This window comes from Chaetura pelagica, unplaced genomic scaffold, assembly GCF_000747805.2.
Source record: "Chaetura pelagica isolate M959 unplaced genomic scaffold, ChaPel_1.0 scaffold363, whole genome shotgun sequence".
NCBI classification, from domain to species: Eukaryota; Metazoa; Chordata; class Aves; order Apodiformes; family Apodidae; genus Chaetura; species Chaetura pelagica.
This window is the reverse complement of record NW_009952720.1, coordinates 1,921,480-1,948,553: the sequence shown is the minus strand read 5'-3', so window position 1 is coordinate 1,948,553 and position 27,074 is coordinate 1,921,480. Positions and strand designations below refer to the sequence as shown.

Genomic DNA, 27,074 nt, shown 5'->3' with positions numbered 1-27,074 from the left:
AAAAGACAGAAATATGATCACAACCACACCAGCCAAAACCACAGATTCCTCCAAATGACCCTGGGCTGACTGAAGTGCTGTAGATGCTTTCAGAGGTTACAAGTTATACCTCTGCAATGAATTCTGGAATGAGTTTTAAATTCCAGGATTTTCTTGGTCCATCACTTATTGTCAAGCATGCAGCTCCAAACCCCAGACTTCATCCCCTACCTCCCCTGCCAACAGCCTCAGAGGAATGACTAGAGGAAGATTAATGAAAACCTGCAAAAAGAAAAGACATTCTCCAGGTAATGTCCAGTATAAGTAATGGGCAAGCCCTGGACTGCCACATGCCATACCAATTTCACAGTGGCTGTTTTTTGAGCACTGTTACCAACTATTCCACAGGCTTGAAAGAAATGCCCAAGCTTTGTCTGTGCCTTTGAATACTGTGCTTTCATACACCAAAGGCAATCTTGCAGCTTCAGCCCAAAGAAACTGCCTAACCCCACCCTAAACATGTCACATATTCACACAAATAGATTCCTTCTGAGTCACTGCAGGCTTTCAAAAGAGCAGAGTACTTACCCATGAGAATCTATTAAGGTAAGACCTTGCTTTCAGCTGGAAAAATATTTCATTCTCTTCCAAAAAGGCACACTTGCCTTCTTGGTCATTAATGTGTCATAGCCTTCTCCTGAACTGAGCAACAAGCCAGGCAAGCCACCCAGATCTGAGGCAGTATGAAAAGACAGATCTACAGAAAGATGTCTGGAAAAGAGAAATCACTTGCTCCAGTGGCTGCAGCAGAAAAATCAACAGTTCACTGCACAAGGATGGTCTCCAAAGTGGTCCTACTTGGACACCAGGTATATCAGCCAAATTGAACGATGCTGATAAAGCTGCCACATGGGACCTTGACGTGTAAGTTCATCAGGGTGAGGCAAAGATCTTTTAAGGGGTGGGAAAAGAGTTGCAACTGAAAACAAAACATAGCAACAGGAGTCCTTTGGCACATTGTATGCTGTGAACTGGCACTGTTAGTTTTGTAGCCCATGAATGAAAGATGGCAGGATTCAAAGCCAGAGTATTATGCTGTCCTGTAATACTGAAGATGATGCTCACAGGAAAGCTCTTTAAATGGCAGAAAAAAAACCTGTTGGAAGGGCAAAACCCTTTATGAAGAACAGCACCTTCTTGAGAAGTGCTCTTGCTCAGCATCACTGTACAAGCGTGGAAGGGGAGAAGGAGGAGAGGCAAGAAAAGGGAGAGACCTCAGCACTGGGAGGAGACCTCACATTCAGTAAGGATTCACCACTTGGTAGCTGAAGCTGATCTTGACTCAGGCTGCCCAAAGCCTGCCTGGGGCTGGGGCTCAAAGCATGAGCTGACTCAGGAAACTGGCAATTTAGTTTTGGCTACACAATTGCCAGTATGAAGGAAGATGACAGAAAAGCAGAATTGGGAATGTTTAGGAGGGAGCACAGTACCCCCAATGCCAGTAGGATCAAACTCTGATGCTGTAAGTAGCAAAACCAGCATAAATCAGCCTTCCCCCACATTTTCCCTGCCCTGGTCACTCACACTGTCAAGAGTTTGGAACCTTGACAGTGAAGCAGTTTGGAGACCTGATGAAGGCTCAAACTAACCCAGCAAAATCTTAAGCTCTGACCTCACTGTAGATGTTCTGTTGCTCTTTGTCCACCTGTACTTGTCCAGTTTCCATATACTTGTGGAGCTCCTGGAGAGCAGCAGCCCTGAGGAACACCTCTCATCCCCCAACCCCAACCTGCCAGATTTGTGAGTCCCACAGGGAAAAAAAAATACAGCCTGCAAGAAGATGATGATGCATCTAGTGTAAGAAGTCAGGAATCTGAAGTTTTGATGGCAAGACCTCTGCATAATATATGGGAAATAAAAGGTCAGTGGTAGCTGCTGACAGTATTACAGCATGCTGGGAATAAAGCACTGCTGCTATCAATAGCTACTCTTAGCTCACTGGAGTTAGCAGACAGTCTGATCTCACCCAGACTGCACAACCTGGACTTTAAAGCTGCAAACCACATGCATTTCCAGCCTCTTTTTCTTTTTAAAGCAGGGAAATGGTACTGCTAGAAAATATATGGGTTAAGGGCATCAGTGCTGCTGCTGAGGCAGAACAATAACAACTTCAGTCATGATTTATATAGCTAATTTCAGAATAAAACCCTATCTATTTTTAAAAAGAGGAAAAGACCACAAAATGACCTGATTTTGTATTCAGCAGTGATTACAGTTTATACTGCCCAATGTTTCAACTGGGTAAGCATGCAAATAGAATATTTTATTAAAGTAACAGACAAAAGGGATCTTTTCTTCTTTATATGCCCTCTCCACTGCAACAGATTTTATCAGGCTGCAGCCAGACACACACTAGTTCCCTCTTACCTGAAGTGCCTGTCTGATTTTAAGAGAATTATTTCCCAAACCAAATACCCATTCCTTTCTTGTATAGGCTCTAATTCCAGTTTATTGCTCATTTTTTTTTCTGTTTTAAGCTAGCAAAATGTTCTTTTGGTCATCTAAAAGCTTTCAGAGTGAAGAGGCCAGAAAAGAAGCATGTATCATCCGTATCAGATGGTAATCCTGGGATTTGTTTCTATAGTGGCAAATAAAGCATGATTTTCTATGGCATTCAAAGCCAACCCAGTACTCTCTACTGAAGGAAAGCACTCTATGTGGACATGCACAATCTAACAACACTTTGGACTGTTTATACATCTAAATCAAAGCATCTCACACCAATTCTTTCCACGATCACTACTTCTGTTTGTAAGAGGTGTACTGAAACAGTCTGACCAAGAAATGCACATAAAACCCAATTCCAACCCACACCACTTCCTCTTTAGGAGGCATCATTGGAGGCAGTCACTTCATGTTCACCTTCTGCTGCCAATGATGGGCAGGGACCTGCAGAAGAACTTGGCACAAGGAGGAAGGGATGTTCTCAGGAGAGAAGCAGTAGGATATGAGCAGGAATAAGCAAACCAGCAGAGTCAACAGCCTCATTAGGGAGAAAACCACAGCCAAAGCTGCTGGAGCAATAACCTCCATTTTGCTGACAGTGCCACACAGCCTGGTCTTGCTCCAAAATCCTTCACCCCAGTCCAGTTCACTCCTTTTAATCGATAATAACACTATGCAAACCAGATGCAGGTGGAAATACTTTTGTGTTGTTTTTAAAACCAAGATGTCTGGTTCAGGATTCCCTCCAGAGCCCTGGAACTGTGTGCCCCTGGCTGTGGCTATCTACACTGCAGTATGGCTGAGGGACCCAGCCAAGCACCAGGCTGCAATCACATCAGCACTGGACACACAGAAGTGACCCCTGCACCCCAAAAAGGTCCTACTTTGACGACTGGAGGTCCTCAGCAGAAGCACAGAGGGAGCAAAAGGGCAATGAGAACACTTCAACCTGCTGTTGCACCAGCTAATGTAATTCATGCCACATGTTGGTAGACACCTCTAGGACTTCAGAGTATATTCCTTCCTATTTCCCTGTAAAAGGGAGCTCTTCTAAAATTGGAGAAAGTGAAAGAAAGCCCAAAGATACCCACCTGATTATTTCACCTGTGCACAACAATGCTGCATGGCTGAGCCAACAGTCAATGTTTGATTGACAAATGAGAAGGGATACATGAACTGGAGACAGGATAGAAAGGATCTTAAGACAGGTGTCCTATTTCTGTGGAGGATGCAAAGATGGAACCAGCAGAGACTCAGAGATGCTGATCAAGATGAAGCTGATTAGGAGAACCCACTTCAAAGATGCATTCTGAGGAGGTGGATGCAAGTGGGCAAGATAGATTTGTCAACAGAACAGGAAAATGCAAGATGAAAAGAATGAGAACATATCAAAAGGTGTTTCAGCTTTATGAGTAGTTAAGGCCCCCAAGAGAAAATAAAAACTGGAAATGAAAATTGAAAAAACCACATTGTAATTTCAAAATATTAACTCTGAAAAAATTCAGCTTATAGTCAAAATTGAATTACTAAAGGAAGTCATTCTAGCTTGCAAGCTATTCAGCATACAGAGAAGGAGGGGAACCAAAAGATATAAGTTTAGTAGTCATTTAATAAAGGTATATAAATTTCTTCCTTTCATATCTTGAATATTAAACACCAGTACTTCTCCCCACACATAAACCATTTCATCAATTGCTTCTCTTTAAGTCTTTAGCTATAAATATAAATACAAACACACATATATATAGCATTAAATTCCATCAAATCAACAAACAGATTATATATAGGAACAGCACTTCTGCCTAAACACTGCACAAAATTGTGTTGCTGTGCAAAGCTAGAAAAGAGCTGCTCTTTTACCACTGAACAGATCACTGGAAAAGTAAAAGAAACATTAATTTTTCAAAACTGAAAATTCTGTTGAGCATGGGAAGGCAGAGCCAGGACAGCTTTCTGAAACTGCCCACTACACTGGTCACTGAGTTACTGTGCAGTGTTTTGAACTGCTCATCTTTAGAGGGGGCAAACAAGAATGGCTGTATCAGCGTGCTCAATTCTTCCCCTCTTCTAAATACTACTCAAGGAAAATAGCTTTGGCTTTTCCTTTATTAACATTATAGCCCACATGACAAATCACACTATTTACCAGTTTTACTGTTTTTTCCATAGGCTAAATGGAATCACTAAACAAGACCAGCTGAAACTGATGGAGGAAAAAAACCTTTATCCCATCATAACACGTGCAACAGGACTGTTAAAGACTACACAGAGCAGCAAAAGAAACACTAACTCACTTCATTGCTCTGATTTTTCTTAGAGTTCAGAAATAACATCCTTCAAGACTTCAAAATTCCTTTTAATTCCATAAACCGTTTTTTTAACATGTCTTTATGGTTGAAAGATCAATCAGAATTCCTTTGTGGGAAGTCATTCCCATCAGTTCAATTACTCTATGTAATTGTTTCAGCAATCATAGTTAAATATCCAATTTAATTTTTATTTAGAGACTCCATTACCTAGCATCAAGCAGATGTAAACACTAAAATTTTATCTTCACTCCCTCCTGTGCCTTCTTCCCCAGTGCAAACACCATTTTACCCCTCAGCATTTTCTCTAAACCATAAAAATGCAAGTGCAATCATTGAAAACCTCCACAACTCCCAGTGCTCACTTACACCTCACTCTGAACACACTTGTTGCTGATGAGCCCATGGTGGTTTGTTAGGCACGAGCACAGAGATGGTCCTCTCTGCTTCCATCCCACATGCCTCACAGCCCCAAAACTCTTCATAGATTTATCTTTGCTTTATCCCCCTTATCCCTTTCAGGTGGAAAGGAATCCCAGTTGCTGATTAAACAGGAAGAATACTGTTCTGTGGCAGTTCTACATATTCATTTTAATCAACAGCTGATCCATTTGGAGCTGGTGTTCTTTCCCTAGAGCCTTTCACAGATAGTCCCTTTCATTCAAATGCTGCTCATAGCTATTGTAATTCAATTCTTTTCTTGCATGTAATTCACTAAACTTCAGCAAGATGCCTGTCAAGCAAGTCAATATTTTACACTCCAACCTGAATCCATTTTTCACAGTGTATCAAAATGCAAATTTATTTTGTCCTAAGGGTCACCATCTAAGTAGAACCAGCTTGGAAATGGAAACACCTAAATGAAATGGCAAGCTGGTGGTTGCAGGAATGAACCACGTATCTCCTGAAGTCCAGAGACTGCAAATGTTGTCAGAACATCTCGTTACAAGTGCATTAAAACTCCCCAAGGAGAAAGAAAACGCAGAGTTGGTTAAACATTTATAGGTACCTCTGAGTTTCAGCTGCTGCATGCATAGCAGGATAGTTTCCTCTCACAGTGATACCCACTCTGCTCTCAAATCTTTGTATTATCACTAAGAACTACTTAATTTAAGTGAATAAAAGGCTCATCATTGCCCTCCCCGCTGACTACTTTAAAAAATCCCCATAACAGCAATGCTTTGCCCAACCCAGGTAAACACAAACCCACCCATGTGGTTGCAGCTATGGAAAACACTCCCTGCCACCATTTTACAGCATGCCTTAAGTGAAACCAGTTATAATTCCCAGTATGGCTTTGTAGTATTTACAGAGCAACACAATACATCAGCAAGAACAGCCATCACCATGTTAACACATTAACTTTGCTAGAAGACTCTTCCAGCTGAGCTTTGCCTGGTTGCCTCAGTATTCTCAATAAGCACTCCAGACAACTTGTTCTTGTGAGCTTTTGTCTCTGATAGAGACACCCAAATTAACAAGTCAGACTGGAGGATGAAGTTGACACTTGGGCATCATGTCATCCTCTGGGTGACTGCACACTTCAAGTTTCACTCAGAGGCATTTTAACTGCATTTAAGACACCTCAGTCCTGGGCACTGCAGGCAGCCTCACATCTTTGGGGGGAGTAAGAACCAAAAGGAATAAACAGTATTTCCTTGCCCCAAATCCCTTTTACCTACCTGCACAGCCAAAAGCTAGGTGATACCTAGAAGAGGGGCTGAATTTGACACAACAGACATTAGCCTTGGCCTCGATGCTTGCTACTGAGTTGTCCAAGTTGGTAGACCACAGTTTCACTAGAGAAATAGAAAAAGAAAAATGAGTAAACAAAACAATCAACCTCATGAAAGGCATAAAACCAAGTCATTTCATAAATAAGATTTTCCAAAGCCTCAGTTGCCAGGATGTCAGTGATTATAAAGGGTCATTTGCTGCTGAAGGCAAGCAAGCTTGAGAACACCATCAAGCACTCACTGTAAATACTCTGCTCATTTCCATACACACAGGAGATGCAGAAAGTCAACATCATGTGTGACTGAGAACAGAGCCAGTGACTGACCACAAGTTAGAATCTCAGTGTTTAATGCTACTGGGCCGCAGATTCATAAGTCCAGGCTTGAATTCTTTTTTTTTTCCACTTGTCCCTTAGAATCCCATGTTCCACAGCAGAACTGCTTTGCACAGAATAAATATACTTAATTGTATGCTTGAGCACAGCGAGTGTGAACTTGTTTTATTCTCAAGCAACTGGCTCAGACAGGAAAGAAATCAGTATGCTGGCTTCCTACCATGATATATTTTCTTGGTGTAAGGGACTCTGCTGTTCTATGAGGCTGCTGTGTGATCGTGACTAAGCTTTGTGGTACAGAATGAGCTGTACCCCCAAGAACTCACTTCAGTGTTTCACAGGACAACCAATAGCAGTAGCTTTTCAAAATACAGCCTTCCCCACCCTCCACAAACACTTCAAGTACCACTTAAGGTTAAGGTGAAGAGCACCAGGTACTCCCCATGTAGCCAACCTCACGATTAGAAGCTACAGGAACACTTTGCCCCCCGTCCCAGTGAAGGGGCACCAAGCCCCACTGATGCCTACAAAGCAGAAAATGAGACATGTTCTCTCTTCCTCCTTTTCTTGAGTAGTGGGTTGTGCTGTACTTGAGTATTGTGATCAGGAAGCTGAGGCAGGAAGCAGAGTCAGCTGAAGCCACTGTTTGAACACACAGGAGCTACACGAAGCCTTAATCCCCTAAACACTGCCACGAGCTGCCTGGGCTTCTTCAGGTCTGCAGCCTTCAGGTCCTTTGCTGTTTTTTGTACAGAAACCTCACTTTGGAGGTGAAGTGAACAAAGGAACAGGAATTTTGTTACCCACTGTGGTCAATAAATGAGGTAAGTTGTCTCTTGGTGTGTCCCCCCCATGCTCTGAGGACCCTTCTCTGAATCACTTCTTGGCCAGTCTTTCCCAGGAGCTTTGAAATAGCAACAAGGCTTCCCACACAGATTACCCAAGGGTGGCTCAGACGGCCAAAAGGAGGAACACAGGTTTGTTCTAGTGCACCTGCTTTTTAACAGTAGGTCAAGCAACAAAAAGAAACAAGATTGAGCTATTTCTGACCACACCTAGGAGAACTGCTTCAAGGACGAAGGAAATGAAAAGGACTGCTCAGAACACACCCAGGATTCATTTTAATGCAGCACTGTGTGGGTATCTGAGAGCTGACTGGAACTGTTACAAAAGCACCACACACAGCAGAAACACACACTGATGCACAATATATTTGCATTTAAGTATTAAACAAAATTCAATTAAAATGGCACCCACCTTATTTATTGGTTCTCAGAAATAAATCCATTCTCATTTACCAGAGCTATAATATTCATCCTAAACGTCTAGCTATGTTTCTAAATGAAACTAACAGCTTTGCAAGCATGGCTTGAGACACTTTCTCCTCTCAGGTAAGACTGGAGGATTTACCTCCTCCCCTGTTCTGTGCTTGGGGCACAGAAGGGAATGCAGCCAGAAAAATCAGTTTTGCAAAGCAGTAAAACATTAGCATTTTGCTTCAATGAACAGACATCAGATGTACAAGTCGTAGCAGTAGAGGACATCAAGTTTGCAGATGAAATGGGAAGGAAGTAAATACTGTCATTACAAGAGGACACTGTTGGCAGAGGACGTTGCTTCAACTTGTGGCGTGTGGGGAGGCTACATGATCTCAGCTCAGAGCAATGTTCTGCCCAAATCTAGTACCAAAACCACACAGGCTTGTCTTGAAGCCTTCCAACCAGTATTAATATTAAAGTTGCAGCCAAGGCAGCCAAGTCTCTCCCTGACACTGCCTCTAATAAACAAACAGCCATCTGGTCTCAGTTTTGTAGCAAGAGCTAATTGAGGGCTCATTCTCAACTTGGCTCCTTTTTACATTTAAGTTTTCAGGTCACAAGCTGAGCCATTTAATCTGAAAGAGTCAACCTGTGTGTGCAAAGACATCATAATATTCATTACAACTGACAGAGATTAGAGTCTGCAATTTCTGTGATCTAACTGCTGTGGGATATGCTGGGCTCCAATTATATCTTAGTGCCATAAAAAAGGATCTATGCAACATATTACATGTAATGAAACATGTCAAGTTTCACCTAGAACTGCCCATTATTTTCCAAAAAGAACTGACAGGTTAATAAAGCAGAATTCATAAGGGTAGAGATTATTTGCTGTAGCTTTCAGCGATTTTGCTGAGGTTGAGGCAGCAATTATCTAATGTACAGATGTCTTGGTAACACCTAGAATTGTGTTGATGACAAGCAACCATCTGAGATTGACTGTTTCTAGAACACATGTTCTCAAAGCATATGTCTCCTAATTTTACAGCTGCTGAGACAGACATCTCCATGTGACCAATTGCCTACTCCTTACCAAACAAAATGCCACCAGAACAGCCTGTTTTAAATGTTTAGGTCTTTTCAAGATCTTTTTCATTTGCTTGAAGCTTTACACCAACTGTTTGAGCTTATAAATTCATTTTCTACATACCAGTTCTGTGTCCAAACACCAAATAAGAGGTGGAAGGGTTGATGTACACAGCTGATACACAGAAAATAAGGATATTTCATCCAGCCTGTTATTTTTATAATTCTTATCTGCTCATGTGATGGGAAGGGCTGCTGTTACTCTGAAAAAGCTGTAAAGTAGGAATAGGACACTGCTACCAGAAAACTTGTTTATACAGATTCGAAGGAAAGGAGGAAGCTGATGAATTGTCCTGCTAGGTAAATTTTTTGATCCACTGCCCTGTGCTGGTCAGGAAAATGATGTAAAATTATGACTGTTAGCAGGCAATGACCACAGGGTCATTGTGCAAGGCAACCAGGTATTCTGGTTGGCATTTTAACTACCGACATCTTCTTGACCTTTCAAGGTATTCCCAGTTGAATCCAACAACCCCACAAATCTCCAGGAAACTATCAAACTTCTTTGAGCCAGGAAAATGAACAAACTGAAAGTTCAACCTGATATTTTAAGAGCCATAAACATCTATACCTCTAGTTTTAGGTGGAGGTACAAGTTATAAGACAGCAGAAGCTGAAGGAGCAAAGTGTCACTGAAAATAAAGCCTCAAACAAGCCTCTGAAGTCCTCAACAAAGCTGGGGAGCAAACTCTGATGTGCAGTTTTCAGGTTAGCCTCCCCTCTAAAAGTTCATGCTTCTTTTCTATGAAGCCAACTCTGCAAATCGGCTTTGCCTCATTGAATTCAAGGACACTACAAAAAAAACTGCTGTAGGATTAGCACCCATGGTCTCACTTACCAAGGCAGCATGGAAATGACTTTCCTTATACATAATGACAGAGATGGTTGCAATTCTCCTTGCATTGAGACAATGAAAAGTAACCTCTCACTACAGGTTAGAGCTCAGGCATTCATGTTCTGCTCCACCTCTCCATTTTGAGTCAGGAAATAGCAAAGGGACTACAGCTAAGAGAAAGGACATAAGACCAGGACTCTCTTCAGCTTGAATCACCTTGAGCTTCAAAACAAAGCCCTGAGCAGAGGAGAAATGTTTCATCACTGCAGAACATGTCTCTACCACAGCAGAAACTTCAACTCCACCCTTGTGGCTTCACAAAATATTTTGCTCTCTCTCATCTAACTTTTCCATGCCCATTAACCTACATTCCCAATCCAGAACAGACAGGGATGTTGGGCTGAGAAGTAGTTCTAAGTCCTTAGGTAAGGGCTCTAATTCCAGCCCTATCCTGGCACTTCAACAGAATCATTTTGCTTTCACAAAATTAAATCATCTTTTCTCAAATAGCAGAAATTTACCCTTTGTTACTACCATGAGAATTATAGCTTCTACCATTACTATGTGCACAAAAGAACTGAAATTAAGATTGTGCTGTTTCCCCAGCACTCATTTTATCTGCTGCTGTCTGGTTGGTGCACACCTTTGGGTCCCTATAGACATACTCAACTACCTTTGCCCCTTTGAAAGGGAAGGGCATGACAACTGTACATAAAAGTGAGGGTTTCATACACACACCAGCTACTCCACATACAATAGTGCTTTTATACTCTCATTACCTGCTATTAAAGTAGAAAAAATCTTCCACAAATAAGCATCTTGGATTGTCTTCCTCTAACAACAAGGACAATGCAGGACCCTGAGGATGCTGTTTGTAATTTTACCATTTTATCCTCCATTTGTTAGCACCTCTGTGCTGTGCCTGAGCCCTGGCAGAGACAGCTGTGAAGCCCTGAGAGAACTTCTCATCTCAAAAGCTCCTTCCCCAAAACATGCCTACTGAGAATACCAAGTGCTTTACAAATTAGCTTCCAACTTGAAAAGATGAAGGAGAGACAGGCAGATACACAGGCAAGTGGGAAGAACTGGTTAAGCTGTCACTTTATTGCTGGCTTGTCCTGATCACTTGACAAGAAAATGTTACACTCATGCTTTCCAGGGAAGCACAGTGAGATGAGATCCTTTTGCTCTGGTCACACCAACCTCTATAAACATTGAGATTTCTTGTTAGAAGGACCAGTGTGACCTCACACGGGCAGACAAGTAAAAGAGGGCAGGAAGGGTATATAAATACTTGGGATTTAGCACCAGATGCTGTGCCTGGCCAAATGTGTATTCTATGGCCCCAAAGCTGGCCAGAAGTGAACCCAACACTCCTGAACATAAGCAGAAAGACAAAAGTTTAAGCTAGGCAGGTTTAAGTTAAGACAACAAGTTATCCTTTCCTCACACCTAACCCTTTTGATATGACTATTTTAATGGTAGGTGACACCATCACATTAATTTGACATCTGCTACTATTGCTTTGCACCCTAAAGACTTCTAAAACCTCTTCCTATTTCAAGTACTTCCACACAGCACTCATTTGTCTCTAATGAACTTGTTATGGATGCAAATCACAGTAGAAGTAAATGAGAAAATGTTTCCAACCCAGTTTTATTCACCAAAACCCCAAAACACCTTCAAAAGACCTTTGTGACTCGAAATGCAAATTATGCAGATCTGCAGACTTCATGGCAATAATTTCTAAGTAAACACTGTGCTTTTAGAAGCTATTACTGAAGATGTGAACGGTTAAACTAGAGACAGGATCTCTGCTTGCAGCTGGCTTTGCAAAACTGGACAACTTGTTAACATGCTAATAAATGCATATCTACCTGGCAGATAAGCTTTTTCAAATGCATAGCATGAGTGGGGAGCAACTGTGATGAAGAGGTTGATAATTTACAAGGTGAACATTCACGGCTGCTGCGTTGAAGCACAAAGAAAACATTCTTGACTTCCACCAAAAAGGGGGAGGGGGAAATGTGCACAGAACATTTTAAACCCACCTTAAATTGAAAAAAATTAATTGTTAGAGCTACATTCTGCAAATGAAATTACTGCCAAATGCACCTGAGGGACAATAACACAGCTTTCCTTTGAAACAGAGTTTTAAAGCATTTTAGAGGGGGGAGCAGCTTGCTAGGTTTTCATGTTTCTGAAGAACTAATTTGTCATTTCAAAGCAAATCATCATGAGCTCTGTCCAGAGCTGTATCAGCCCATCTGGGAGAATTGATCCCTGCTGACTACGAAAGGAACTCTAAAGCTCTTGATGCTTACTAACTTTAATTTGATATTGTAAACATAGAGAAAAAATTCATAGGGATGAAGACTATGACATACCACTTGGGGCTATCCTTTTCTTCAGAAGTTTCCTCTGTCTTCTAAGCAGAGGAACCTTTTTCTACCAAGACTTTGTCTTAAGGATTTTCCAAAAGCCCTTTGTCAAATGGACCCCAAAGTGTGAAAAGCCAGGAGGTGCTCCTAACACTCCCAATTCAGCCCACCATCCGTGTTGTGCTCCAAGAAACACAAGAGCTCATGGAAGTGGGAAGCTTCTCACTGTGCATGGCCTTTAACATTCAGAGCCACATGTAAAAGAGCAGCAAGTATTTTTGACTTCTGCTTTTTCCTTGACGATCTCATTTGTGAAATATAAATACATGCTGCTCGTTTGAAAGGCCCCAAGGCTTTAACTCAACAAGCTTAACTAATGCTAAAACACATTTTGCTTTGTTCAGTGTCCCAGAAAATGCTAGCTATAGACCATATTACCCTAAAATGTGAACATTGCACAAAGAAATCTTAATCCAAACAAAGCCTCTCCCTTTAGGATCCAAACAGTTCAGTAATATTTTGACACATCACCACATCAACTACAATATTGAAGGCATGTGAGGAATCTGCTACTTGAATTACCACATTTTTGTTCCTCAAAGGGAACACAGAGTGTAAGCCTTCTGCAGTGAGACTGAAAAAAGACTACTACCTTTGGCATCATCAGAGCCTGAAGCCAATAGCTTTGGGTCCATCAAATTGAAGTCAACACTCCAGCACCTTTTCTCATGTTCCTGTTTAGAGAAACAAGAAAAATATTGCAAGGTAGTGAGCTGTAATCTGATAAAACTTTAAGAAAACCCACACATGCTGTTTGGTATAAATTGTCTGGAGAGTCCTGGACAGAGAAGCTTACTGTGTTTAGTAGTTTCTCAAAAATACATTTTTTTCTCTCCAATGCCATGAAAGTTGAAGACAATACAACAGCAATTTTAAAAACTAAAACTGATTGTATTTTTTGACTTGAAAGAAAAAAATAATTATTTTGGGAAATAGGCATTAAAGATGTGTGTTTGCAGCACAGATTGACTGGCTGTGGTTCCTCCATGTGCTGCTTTTTATTCTACTATTAGATCACAGTTGCATCTCCCAATATTAGTAAGATGCCTGTTCAAAGCCATTTCAAACACCCACTAAGTCCAGGAAACCCTCACCTTCCAAACAAGTTATTCAACAAAACTTCTAGTTTCTAACCCTGTGGTTTTCCACTCAAATAAATACTCCTAACAAGGCTGCATATTCTCCCCCAAAGCACAGAACAGTTGTATTTGCTACACTGGCACATCCCACATGGAAACAAACACTGCATTGAATGAAACCCAAAATTCAGTCAAATCCTTTGTTTAAAGTCTTGCAAAATGATGACAGGAAAAGCTTGCCAGGACAAAGTCACTAAAGGATTTCTAATACATGTGAAGCAGATGTCAGTATGCATGCCTGTATGCAAATCCAAATAAATAATTCAAGTAATCTGATAGGAAGCAAAATGAATTTGTTTTAACATAAGCAACAGCTGCTTCCCTCCAGGTTCATTATTCAGCCTCAAAAAGAAATGCAAAACTTACATGAGAGGAAAACAGAAGATTTATTTTGTCCAGTATCATTTTTGTTAATTGATAGAAAAAGGATTAGTAAAAAAAAGCATCATAAAATAGAAAAACCCCAATTAAGAGGTAAAAAAAGCTTAAATATTTAAATATTAAAAATTTAAAACTTATGTTGAGCTGTCAAGATGGGGGAACTGAAGGCCAGTCTGCAGTTCATTCATTATCACTGACCAGTTTCCATGCACTGTGCTACCTCCACACCAGCCTGCAGCACTTCCAGGCTCTCTGAAAACAGCCCATCTTCTCTGCCAGCCTCCTTGTTCAGACCACAAGCTTCCCAGAACCCATTACACAGCAACAGTGTTCAAATGGAATGAAAAGACAAAATGGCAGAAAGTTCTCCTGAAACAGGTCTCACTGTTGAGCTCAGCCCACTTGCATACATACATTGAGTGGCCAAGGCAGGACTGTCCCAGGAAGGGTTCTGCCTGCTGCTCCTTTCTCCCAGCCTTGCCACTTGATGTCTGCATTCTGCTCTTTTGCTTTATGAGCCCCTGCAGCCACAATCACCACAAAAGCCTTTTGTCAAAAGCCTGAAGCAGAACAGGTATGAAGAGACAGAGGTTTCTAGTGAAAGAGGTGAGATAAACAACTTCCAGAAGCTCATTTCTCCCTGTGCAGATTCTCTGCCTGAAAGCAGCAGCAAGAAAAAGTCAACCTCCTGGTGACTGTGACAAGAAGATCCAGCTGCCTCCCAGGGAGGACTACAGCTCATTAGAGCTGTAAGAATGAGATGCATCTACCAAACAGGAGAAGCATCTGTTTCACTCTGTGGAATGGAAAAGCCCATTGCTCAGACTACAAGCAGACCCTCAGACTAAAGGCTGATGCCCCAACGTGATCCACGGTGTAGGAAAGTGTTGCTCCCTGACTGCATGTTACCTGGTAGACTTTGGATCTTTGTCCTGTGAATCCATCCCAAAGGATGACTGTGCCTTCATAGTCACTGCTGGCTAGCAGGTTCTTGTGGTAACTACTCCAGCTGATACAGCTGAAAAAGAAAAAGAGCTCAGGTCAGTCTTAGATGAAATCCTGCCTTAGGAGGCAACAAGCACCCAGCATTCTATTAAGCCACCTCACTGAAATACTCAGGCAAGGACAAAACCAAAACCCATCAGAAATACAACAAACCTCCCTCCACAAGCTACAAGAAAAGCTTTACTGGCTCAAGATGAAGTGCTAGGATTTGGGATTTTCTTTCCATCCTTCCCCATATTCATCTCTAATCCAGTGATTATTTCACTACTTGAATTCCACCCAAATTCTCTTGCCAATAGCTACAACTGTAACCATTCCCACAAAAATAACTACTGCCCTAACAGGACATATATATGTAACACACATAGGTGCATGGATGGTAAATCTACTCCTCCTCTGGCACATAAGTAATGTTCTATATGTGCACGTACGTGCAAATCAAAGTTCTTCTGAGAAACTACTTCCAGCTTTCTGTAAATACAGAAAACACCTCCCCTTCCTACCCAGGAGGAAACAGCAATTTGTTTGCTATGGGCACTTTTGGACATGTTTCTGACTGAGAACTGCAAAATGCATGGCACAGGATTATATTTTAAACTTCATTAAGTGGCTGTGCAAAACTAGACGACAATTCCACCAACAAACTCTAACCATCAGCAGCCAAAACAGGAGCGGTGACACTGCCAAGTCACATTTGTAGCATTCTGGCACTATGCCCCCACTCTGCCTCCCAAAAAGAATGTGACAGAGGTAAGAAAATCTGTAATATTTGTTCACCAATTTTTGGACCATCTGGCAGAAAAGTATGCCAGTTGGTATCAACTGTGACACATGGAGGAGAAGCTGAGCTGACAAGATCCAATTCGTGCAGGTCGTCAAACAGCTCTGACACAGCTAACTAGATTAAGTTAGCCTTGGGGCCAAGCTTTAACCAACAATATAAACTAGAAGATCACGACTCTGGCTTTTTAGTACTGGTTTGATCACAGCAGCTACACATTGAAAGATGATGTAGGTACATGGATATTGACTTAAGAGTATTATAGCTTGGCAAACTCTTGGTTCCACTAGACACTTGCAGATTATTCTCCTTTGGAATTTACACACAAGGGGAAAATAGCTTTCCTTTTTTAAGTTTGTTGACTATAAACCCTTATTTTAATTAGTTAACAGCAAGCAGCATTGGTCAAACTTATTGGGGTGTGAGTTTTATAGCCCAAGGGACAATGCACACCAACCACTAATAGCTCATCAACATACAGCTGCATGGAATCAACAAGCTTATTTGAGGATCTGGTGCAACTAAGTGCTGGAAGGCAAGAAACTCAACTGGTTTTTAAGACAAATTAGAATAAAACCACAGAAGGAATAACATGCTATTGGTGCTTGCATCAGCAGGAAGCTTCACTGAGTGACCCAAAAGCCTCCCAGCTCTGACTGCCTCCCTCTGCACAAGTTAAAATCTGAAGCTTAAAGAAACAAGACAGTCACCCAACAGCAGCAGCTTTCCATGAGCCTCTTGCACCACTGTTTGGAGGAAACCTTGAGGAAACACCTGCAGTGCACCACTGGGAGCTTTTTTTAGAATGACCAGTAGAGAGAGACATTTGGTTACACTGCTTTCAAGCCATCAAGCACTTCTCCCTGTGCTCACTTCTATGTACTTATAAGCCTGTCCACATGCTTACACACTTCCTCTGTGTAAGAGCAGCCCTCGGTTTAAAGCTTTGCAGTCAGAAACTTAAGTTTTATTTACCCAATGTAAGTCACCTTCTTTAACCACCAGCTTCTAAGAGGATGGTTGAGGTGGTACAGCTCAGGCAATGCTTTGCCCAGTTTCACCTCTATGATATGACATTTGATAAGGAAATGTTATGGGTCCTCAGCCCTTGCAGGCACAGGGACTGTCCAGAAATGCAGCAAAGAGCCTCAGTCTTTAACAAAAACACTGGCTTAACTTCAGGGCAACTGGGCTCCTGAGCTGGTAAGACAGGGATGGGGAGCAGAATACCCCTCCTGTAATCCAGGAGGAAGCAGTTAGTGACCTGCTGTGCCACTTAGATCCTAACAAGTCTACGGGACCAGATGGGATTCATTGTAGGGTGCTGAGACAGCTGGCAAAAGAACTGGCTAAGCCCCTCTCCATCATTTATCAACAGTTCTGGCTGACTGGGAAGGTCCCAGAGGACTGGAGGTTGGCCTGTGTGACACCCACCCACCAGGAGGATCCATGAAACTATAGGCCTGTCAGCTTGATCTCAGGGCCTGGCAAGGTTATGGAGAAGATCAAGTGCCATCCAGTGCCATCAAGCAGCATGTACAGGACAACCAGGGGATCAGGCCCAGACAACGTGGGTTTAGGAAAGGAAGGTCCTGTCTGACCTGACTAATCTGATCTCCTTCTATGACTGAGTGACCCACCCAGTGGATGAGAAGGCTGTGGACGTGGTCTACCTAGACTTCAGTCTCCCATAGCATCCTCCTGGAAAAGCTGGCAGCCCATGGCTTGGACAGGTGCACTCTTTGCTGGGTTAAAAACTGACTGGATGACTTGGCCCAGAGAGTGGTGGTGAATGGAGCTGCATCCAGCTGGAGTCAAGTGACCAGTGGTGTCCCCCAGGCATCAGTACTGGGCCCAGTCCTAGTCAACATTCTTACTGATGACCTGGATGTGGGGATTAAGCCTATCCGTAGTAAGTTCACAGATGACACCAACCTGGGGGAGAGTGTCCATCTGCTGGAAGCTAGGATGACACTACAGAGGGACCTGGACAGGCTGGATCGATGGGCCAAGGCCAACAGTATGAGGCTCAACAAGACCAAGTGCCAGGTCTCACACTTTGGCCACAATAACCCCAGGCAGCCCTACAGACTGGGGAAGAGTGGCTTGAGAGTGAACCAGCAGGGAGGGACCTGGGAGTACTGGTTGACAACCAGTTGAACTCATGTTCAGCAGTGTGCCCAGGTGGTCTGGAAGGCCCATGGCATCCTGGCATATATCAAGAATAGTGTGGCCAGCAGGAGCAGGGATGTGATTCTCCCCCTGTGCTCAGCACCTCAAGTCCTGGGTGCAGCTCTGGGCCCCTCACTGCAAGAAGGATCTTGAGATGCTGGAGCAGGTCCAGAGATGAGCAACAAGGCTGGTGAAGGGACTAGAAGAAAAATTTTATAGGGATAGGCTGAGGGAGCTGGGGCTGTTTAGCCTGGAGAAGAGAAGACTCAGGGGGAACCCTTTTCACTCTCTACAACCACCTGAAGGGAGGCTGCAGTCCTGCAGTCAGGTGGAGTTCAGGTGCTTCTCCCAGGCAGCTAGTGACAGGATGAGAGGGCCTGGCCTGAAGTTGTGCCAGGAGAGGTTTAGGTTGGATATTAGGAAGCACTTCCTCATGGAATGGGTGATCAGACACTGGAATGGACTGCCCAAGGAAGTGGGGGAGTCACCATCCCTGGATGTGTTCAAGGAAAGGCTAGATGTGGCACTCAGTGCCATGGATTAGCCAATGTGGTGGTGTTAGGTCATAGGTTGGACTTGATGATCTCAGAGGTCTTTTCCAGCCCCAATGATTGTGTGATTATGTCAACTCTTCCATACTCACACATGAGTATACAACACTTAGTATACTACCTTTAGGTATCCACAGAAAAGCAGGTCTTGACAGTCTATGATTTACTCAGAGAGGCTTAAGTGTCTCCCTCAGGACCAAATGAAGCTGCCAGTCACTGCCCACCAGGACTGTGAGATGAAGGCTGCAGGAGCCCAGAGATAGCCATTCTGACATCTGGGGTCTTATTTCCAGGCAGCACAGTCAGTCACTGATGGAAGAAAATGTGGTTTGGAGTCCTAGAGCTACAATGCAGTGAGACTCTGGGCTGGGAACAGCCTCCTGCTAATGGCAGGGGTTAGACACTGCACTAGACATTTATCTCTTCTAATTTTTTTCCCCTGCCATCTTATCTCCACTGAAGTCAGGGCTTCAAGCAGCTTAAGAAAATCTGTACATTGAGCCATCACATAAAAGCAGGAAGAATACAGCCCCAGGACACATTTTAGAGAAGGCAGTCTTTTATCTAGGCAGCTTTGAGAGTATGTCAGGCTCCATCAGAAGGTGGAGAGACTGGTCTGGACCAGACATGCTGGTGCCACCTTGGCTGGTTAGAGGGTGGATGATCTATGCAAGGAGAGAATGAGATCTACATCAGACTGTCAGAGGAGAGCTGGGTATTGCAAGATGAACTATGAAGAGGTTAATCACATAACTACACCTTGTCAAAAAAGAAATCACCCCAGCCTATGAAAATCAGGAATTCATGAGTAGGTATAAAAATACAAAAGACAGAGTTTAACAGTTCTATTTGAGATGTGACAGATCTAAGGATCTAAGAAATGTCAGGTTTGTAGGGAGAGGTAGTATTTTATCAGGTCAATATAGATGGAGAAAAATGAAGGGTTTCTGTGCTCAAAACCATGTCCATTAGGTCTGGCACAAAGATCAAGGTAAACATTCTGTCCCACTGAAGTCTAATGCTGTTAAGGAGGGGTTATACACTCACTGGCAAAGCAGTTGTAGATAGACTGAGAGGGGAAACTGGAACTGACAGGCAAAAAATGTTCAGGGATTTGCAGCCACTAAGTAGTTCAATTAACACCTTTTAAGTCACACACATCATAAGTCTTTCATTTGTAAGCAATATGATTAAAGGATCCTAATAAAACAAAATCAACCCTGTTTCAGCCCTCTGCATTAATTCTCCCCTCATCATCACCCAACTCTTTACAAAGTCTGAAACTAGAACCTTCTCCTTGACATTGCAACACTTGAGCTTTTTTACAACTTAAGTTCTCAAAAGTAACCTCTGCAGAGCAGCACAAATTCAGGGTTGGATCCTGTGAAGGGAAGCTCCCTCTCCAGGTAAAGGATGCTTTTTACCAAGGGCTGACTGTCCTTTGTATTCTCTGGCATCTATGATGATACAGGCCAGAAAGGCTGTCCTGGAGCTGGGACATTATGATGTTTCTCTTCCAAGTGGCTTCCCTGGGACCTACAAAGGGTTGAGAAGCTACTGTCATGCTGCCCTCAAGGGAAGAGCTGATCTTTCTTCCATGCCTAACACAAGTGATTTTGTTGACACTTCAAAGACATCTACTGGTTTTGATTCCCTTGAGATTATTATCACGGGTTACAAATTGAGTAACAGACTCAATGTGTATGGGGGAACAAGCTCAAGAGGGTGAAAGGAAAGGGCAAATGTGAGATGGACCATAAATGCAGCTTAGAGAGTCCTCAAACAGTTTAAGCATTGAAAACCCACAAATACATACAAATAACCTTCTGTAGACAACCTTTAGGAGGCCTGCAGCCACATCCAAGATAAATTGATATGTGGAGGGATAAAAAAAATTGCTACCTAAGGCTCAAGTAATGCATAATTCAGTGCTGGATTAAAAGGAGTTGTGCAAGGCTGTCTTTTATTTTAAATAGCAGTAGTTGTATTTTTTCAGTTTTTGCTTTGTTCTTTAATTCAAAACCAGGGCAACAGTTACTCCCCAGAGGTGTATCTTGCCATAAGTTATGACAGCTTTTCTTCCTTGGAGATTAACCTGGAGAAACTCTAGTTGAAAGTTAATCACTGACCTCTGAAAACACTCTCCTAACCTCAGCATCTGATCTGGACACATAGAAATCCTGACCCTGTAAAGATTTATCCTTCATTTTATTCAGACACACAAGTGGACCAGCTCAGTTAGCACTGTCAGGAGCACTGATGTTTCTTTCATGAGCCAGTGGCTCATGATGCCTGAAATCCAGGCTCGAGTTATCCAGTGTCTATTGCCCCTCTGGCAGTGAGAGTTAAATGGAGTTAAAGCTTTAAAAAAGGCACAAGTTGCTATGGTTTGACCTGCTTCTGAGTGCCAAGTACTTCAGGTTCTGTCTATTACCATGAGTCAACTGATGCCCAGTAGTTTTAGGACTGAAATGTTTTCAAGGGAGTAATCTATTATTGCAAGGAACATCCACATGAATAACAGCACTAACCAAAAAGTCCAGAGACATCCAGAAATACATTCCCATTATGAATGTTTAGAAGCCTTTTTGCTAATCAACCCAAAGAAAACCTCTAGTAGAGTTAAGAAAAATACTTTCAAATAAAAACTTCACCTTATTGCAAAGTGAAAGTCATGCAGTTACTCTGAAAATTGGAATTAATAAAAGTTGAAGGTATATTTCCTTAGAATCTGTTTAATGTCAAACATTTTTTGAACTGGAAATAATAGGCATCCAACACAAGCACTGGGGAGGTTTTTCAGCATAAAGAGTGCTCAGACCTCTCCAAACACAAAGCTAAAAAAACCCACTATGGGAAGTTTTTGCTTAATTTAACCTTAATAGTAAGAATTGACTGTCATTTTAAAACCTGACAGCAATATGCCCATGAACTGCTATGACAACAGAACAATCATACATCTGATTTACTGACACCAAAAAATGAAAACAAAATACTAGCAGCCTCCTAAAAAAAAAAAAAGCCTACTGATGGTTTGCTTGAACTGCAGTTGGCTAAACAGATACAGCTGATTTTAGAGGCCTGTGGTAATATCTATCACTGAAATACAGCTGCTGCAAACACCCAGTGGTGAGCATGCAGAATACTAACCATGGATTTCAAAAGCATGTTTATCTAGCCACACTTGCACATCACCTATTGGAGATTAACGAGGCCTAAAGCCAATTTCTTTTACCTGAAAGCTACATCTCCTTTTTCTCCCCCTATAACCTATGGCAAAACAACAGATCTGCCTCTTGGATAAATGGGAGAAGAGCTGTGGCTGGCTGCTAACCATTCATCCTCTTCTTGTCCTTCCCCATCTCCTGCTGCACAGGAGGAGCTGCAGATTATGGCCTGCCATAGCTAGGGACACAGCAAGTCATAATTAGCTCACAGGGTGCTGTTTATAGCTACTACACAATGCCCGGATTTGTTTCTTGTAGTGAAGCTATGAATCTGTAAATGGGATTTTTATGAGGATTTGTGTGTCATCTTGTGTTTTTCCTGGAAGCTTATGCCACTGTCATTCCCCAGGGGATGCAATACACGTTTACCAGAAACCCGACACGCTGACTTCCTCCTAGTTCTTAAAAATAGGGATGAGAAAGCTCAGCAGCTGATGATAAAAAGGAATGTATTTAAGAAGCAGGTGGGTGTAAAAAAAGGGGGTTGGAAAAGAGGAAGAAAGACTCAGCTACAGCTGGTACCAGGGCTCTGCTCCAGAAAAGCCTACAATCAAATACTGCTGGCATGAAGCTCAACCTTTCAGCAGGCACCCAGCTGGCACACAGCAGAGCAGGGCTGGGCTGGTGCCAGCCCCATCCTGGGCAAGGGCTTCCCTTCTGCAGCTGCTCCAGGCCAGCAGACTTGCTCTTGGCCAGACATGAGTCCTTACAAATGCTGTCACCTGTCTGCTTTTATAAAAGGCCATCAGAGCTGCTGCTCCTCCAAAAGCTGAGTCACCAACGTAAGCACTAACGATTTATGTTCCAGCATCATCACTCTGAATAAGGTTAACCAGGATCAATCTAGGGTGAGCTTCCCATGACATGTCTTTGGAAAGCTAAAGTGCCTGCAGACAGACAGCTCTGGTGCCACATAAGGACAGAAGGGACGCTGCCAGCCATGCCAGTGTCACATGCCAGCTTCAGCAGAACAGATGTGTCACCAGATCCCATCTGCATGCAGACCCCCGCATTTCTGCTGGGAAGAGAGGCACCACCCATATGCCAGAGCAGAAATATGTCTGCCTTGGATACCAGAAGGAACACTAGCAGGTGGAGCAAGCCTCAGAAAGAAGCTACACCTCCACCCAAATTAAAATCAACAGCTTCAAGCCAAGGCTTTTTACAAAAAGCAGGCTCCAGTTGTTTAGATTTTTTTCATTAAAATACAGGCACATTTTCAGCATACTGCAATATTCCATAATGAAATTACAGCCTTCATCTCTATCTTCTCCCCCAAGCTACACCACTTCAGAATAGCAAGTCATTATGCTGCTCAACCCCGGCACCAGTGACTGGCAGCACAGCTAATGGATATAGCAAGACGCCTCTGACTGACAGCCTAACTTTATTTGTCAAAGCCAAAAAGCACCCACATGCCAAAGGAAGGTTGATATAATGTGGAGGTGCCAATGGGGGAAAAAAAAAGGCATTTATTCAGAGGAATGAGAGGAACAAAGACAAGAAAGAAGAGGACCCTGTCCACCTCCGCTGAGACACACGGCGTCAGAGGAAAACTCATTTGCATCATCTTATATATATATAATGTATATATGCATGAAATTTGAGAAAGAAGAAATCTTGAATGCAAGCAGTGTCTTGTCTGGAGCACGAAGCTGACAAGAGTAACGTCACTGAAGGCACTAACACAGCTCTGCTCACCAGCAGCTGCCGGAGAAGGGAGAACAAACAACTATCTAATGCCTGGCAGGATCAACTTCAGTACTGTCAAATTCAAAGTAACAAGTTTGGAAGTTGTCTCAGACAGACAAACACCTAACACACATTGCTTTTCCCCTTCTAATTAAGGCAAAAGGTGTTAATCGACTGCTAGATGGTTCTCCTGTTATTCTGCTTTTCTTTCCAGAATAATAAAGCTGAACAGTGTGAATCCTGCTGTGACTCAGGCAAAAATGGTGAATATTTCACAAATTCAGCAAAACACAAGCTAAATAATCAGCATGGCTTTTTGATACAAATCCCTCTCAGATTGTTTTTACCCTTTTTGAAAACCAGTCCCAGGGTCATCTGCATTTACACCTTTTCCTTCATAGAAAAGTGTTACACAACTCCAAAGAATAACCAGCACAAGTGATACAAGAGTGACTGATTCATCATCAGAAACGTGTCAGCTACAAAACTTAACATGACTTTTATGCTCTCAAGTAGGCTTGCAAGCATTATTAATCTTGTTGCACAACATGGTTTTTGTGGAAGCCAGGCTGTTATCTAAATTTATTACTTACACTTTTGTTGGTGCTTTACTGTTTTTAGAATATAGAGTACCAACTAAAAACAAATGAGCTCAAGGACACCAGAGACTTGTATTATAATTCCAAATTGGTTTGACTGACTGTATTATTTACTTTTGAGCTGTAACAGAATTGTTGATTAAGGATTTTTAAGTTACTTCAGCTGGATTATTTCAATTGAAGACCTGACACAGTGGTCTATATTTCTTTGGTTTAAGTCATCTAAAAAGAAAGAAATAGGTTGACAGTAACAATAGAAGCACAGAAGCAAAAATCAGGGCAAGGTCTTTTCCCAAGGCTTATTTCCTGAGGAGTAGCAGCCTCTCAGCAGAATGGAAACCAACTGGTTGAAGAAGAGAACATGAAGAATTTGGTGACTCTTGCAAAGAACTAGGCACAGAAGTTACCTTGAGGCTAGCCAAGACTTTAACTGGAACAAGTCCACTACTCTGCTTCTACTCTCCTTTTCACTGCATAGGTATTCCACAGCATTTGCAAGGAATGCAAAAGCAGTTCTCTACCCTTTGTCTCTTTCTCCTCCAGATATGTGGCCCTGCTATTATCTTGGATGGGCCCAGTGTACACAAGTAGCAGTGCTTGTGCCACCCAACCCCACCCAGTGCTCAAAGCAAGCTCTCCACCAGCTCCTGCCTTCCTCCTTCCCCCTCCCACCCCCGCAGTGGTTAAAGAAAGCAAAGCGGTTACCACACATGAGCAAGCACATGGAAGAGGCCCTCTAAGCTCAAACACAAAGTCAACACCTACCTGATTTTGGAATTACAGGTCATTTCATTCTCCGGGTAGTGAATATCCACGGCATCCTGAATGACTGTACCATACTCATAGACTTTAATCTTCTTTGTCACCCCAGCGATGGCAAAGTAGTCACAGTCTCGGTCGAACTCAATACTGAGGAACAAAAGCATAGGTTGAGAACTCTGGAACACAACACATACTCACCAGCACAGTATTTTACCATATAAACATCTCACTATGGCAGAGCTGATAATCACAAATACCCCCATTCAGACCACTTGGTCAGATCTGGCACACACACACCCCAACAGTGTGTAGTTCTTGCTCTCAAGCATCATTTTCTTATCCTCTCCAAACACCCACATCTCCATTTACCCAAACAGGACCTCTTGTGGTAACACAATCTCCTTCCAGCAGTCAGGATCTTTGTTCAGACACTCTAGAGGTTTATCTAGTTCATCTACACCACCTACATTACGTGGTATCCAGATGTCAGAGCTGCCAGCTAGTCCTAGAAACATGCTCCACCTTCAGCTGCACACTCTGGGAACAACAGCATGAGTACCCATTGATTTCTCCCAGTTGCACTGCTGCATCCCTTAGCTCCTATACACAGCAGCTTGGTGAACTCTATGTGTTAAGGCAGAGTAAACTGGTATTTGTGGAAAAAGCCTTCTAAAATTCCCTGAGTAACAGAAGTTTGAAACATACATAATCAGTAATGTAAAAACCATGCATGCTATGACTTCCACCTAGGGTTGCTTGTGGAAACCAACAGCACCTTCTTGCTTGAACTGCAGGGCAACCTTGTAACAGATACCAATGAAGTTGGGAGTAAAAGCAGTCACCTTCTAACAAAGTTAAGCTGCAAATGAGAAAAGCCTGAGGTTGTATGCAAAATACATCTGAGAGAAAAGCAGGCAGTGTGTTATAACCAGCTAATGTCATTGCTACCTTTGCAGCTCAGAAGGGCTCAAGAGAAGTCTATTAGACACTTAGCAGGCAGGCAAGTAAACTTGCTCCCTAGAAGCAGCTCCTGCCTGCAGCCTGTCATTGCAGGCAGGGCAGGGTGGATGGTGGGTGTGCACCCATACCTACTCTCAGGAGCATCAGCCTCAGCAAGACACCAGTTTGGTACTCCCAGAAAGATTTTAGGGGGAGCATTTACCCTCAGGCTCCAGGTTTCTGTGATCAGTATCCACCTCTCCTCAAGCTTCTTGACTAGATAATCAACCTGCTACTCTGAGGGGTCTCTTTTAGGGTTCTTCTCCTAATTTCAATCTCTGCTGCCCCCATCACACTTTTTTCCAAGAAACCACTGCATTTGTGAAGTAGGCAGCAAGTTCTGAATGAGTTCAGAGAAAAACCAAGTTTACACTGATTTTACATTCATACAGCTTAAAAAATCCTGAGGGCAAGGCTATTTAAGGTACCTTTCTACAATTATAAAGCATTAAACCAATTACAAGAGAGAGGGCTCTTTAGGCTGCCCCCATAGCCGTAATAGCTAGAATTTCCTACCCCTCAACAGAGCTGACAAGTTGAAGGCACTGAAATGCCTTCAAAGGCAAAATAAATGCTAGCAGAGTTTTCAAGTCCTTGTAAAGGAGATATCACCAAGTTATTTTTAAACTTGATGGAGAGAAAGGATTGTTGATATGCAGCCTGACAGTACAAAATAATTCAATGAAACAGCTTGGAACTTGGCCTTTTAAGGCAGGCACTGAAACTTCTCCAAAGCAGTGGCAGGATACAGTCCCACTCACCACTACCTGCTCACTAGAGGAGAAACAAGCTGGTTGGATCAAGTCTGTAAAATCACAAGCCCCTGAAATAAAATAAGAAGCAATGTGCTTATGGCCAGGGAATTAAGGAAGCAAGCAGGCAAGCATCTATTAAATACAATGTGAGAGGGAAAGAAGTCATCTAAGGAGCCAGACAGCTCTCCCCCTGCCCCAGATCCACCCTAGCCTAATTGCTTTTTATACAAGCAGAGTGAAAGCACCATTCAGGCCTGCCTTGTCTTGTCAGCTCACCCTGTTCTGTGGAAGAATTTTATAATCCAAAGCCTCTATAACAATAAAATGGATTTACTTGTACCACAGTCTTAATTGAACTGCTGTCTCAGCTCCTGCTCCCTGCCCTGTGGATTCAGGTAAAGCACAACTAAACTGATGGCAGCGATTCATTTACTTGGATTCAATTTATACTTTTAGCCTTCTCCTGCTG

The 27,074-nt window shown here is 42.6% G+C and overlaps 1 protein-coding gene across 1 annotated transcript in view; it reads right to left on the bottom strand.

Moving 5' to 3' along the window:
- Nucleotides 1–27,074, bottom strand: part of RFWD2 (ring finger and WD repeat domain 2, E3 ubiquitin protein ligase) — a 185,106-nt gene that overhangs the window by 107,215 nt on the left and 50,817 nt on the right. The window contains exons 12-15 of the mRNA XM_009994680.1: nt 24,855–24,998; nt 14,972–15,080; nt 13,135–13,216; nt 6,473–6,589 (exon numbers count right to left, since the gene is read on the bottom strand). Coding sequence (XP_009992982.1) covers nt 6,473–6,589; nt 13,135–13,216; nt 14,972–15,080; nt 24,855–24,998 — 452 coding nt within the window. The remainder of the gene's footprint in view (nt 1–6,472; nt 6,590–13,134; nt 13,217–14,971; nt 15,081–24,854; nt 24,999–27,074) is intronic.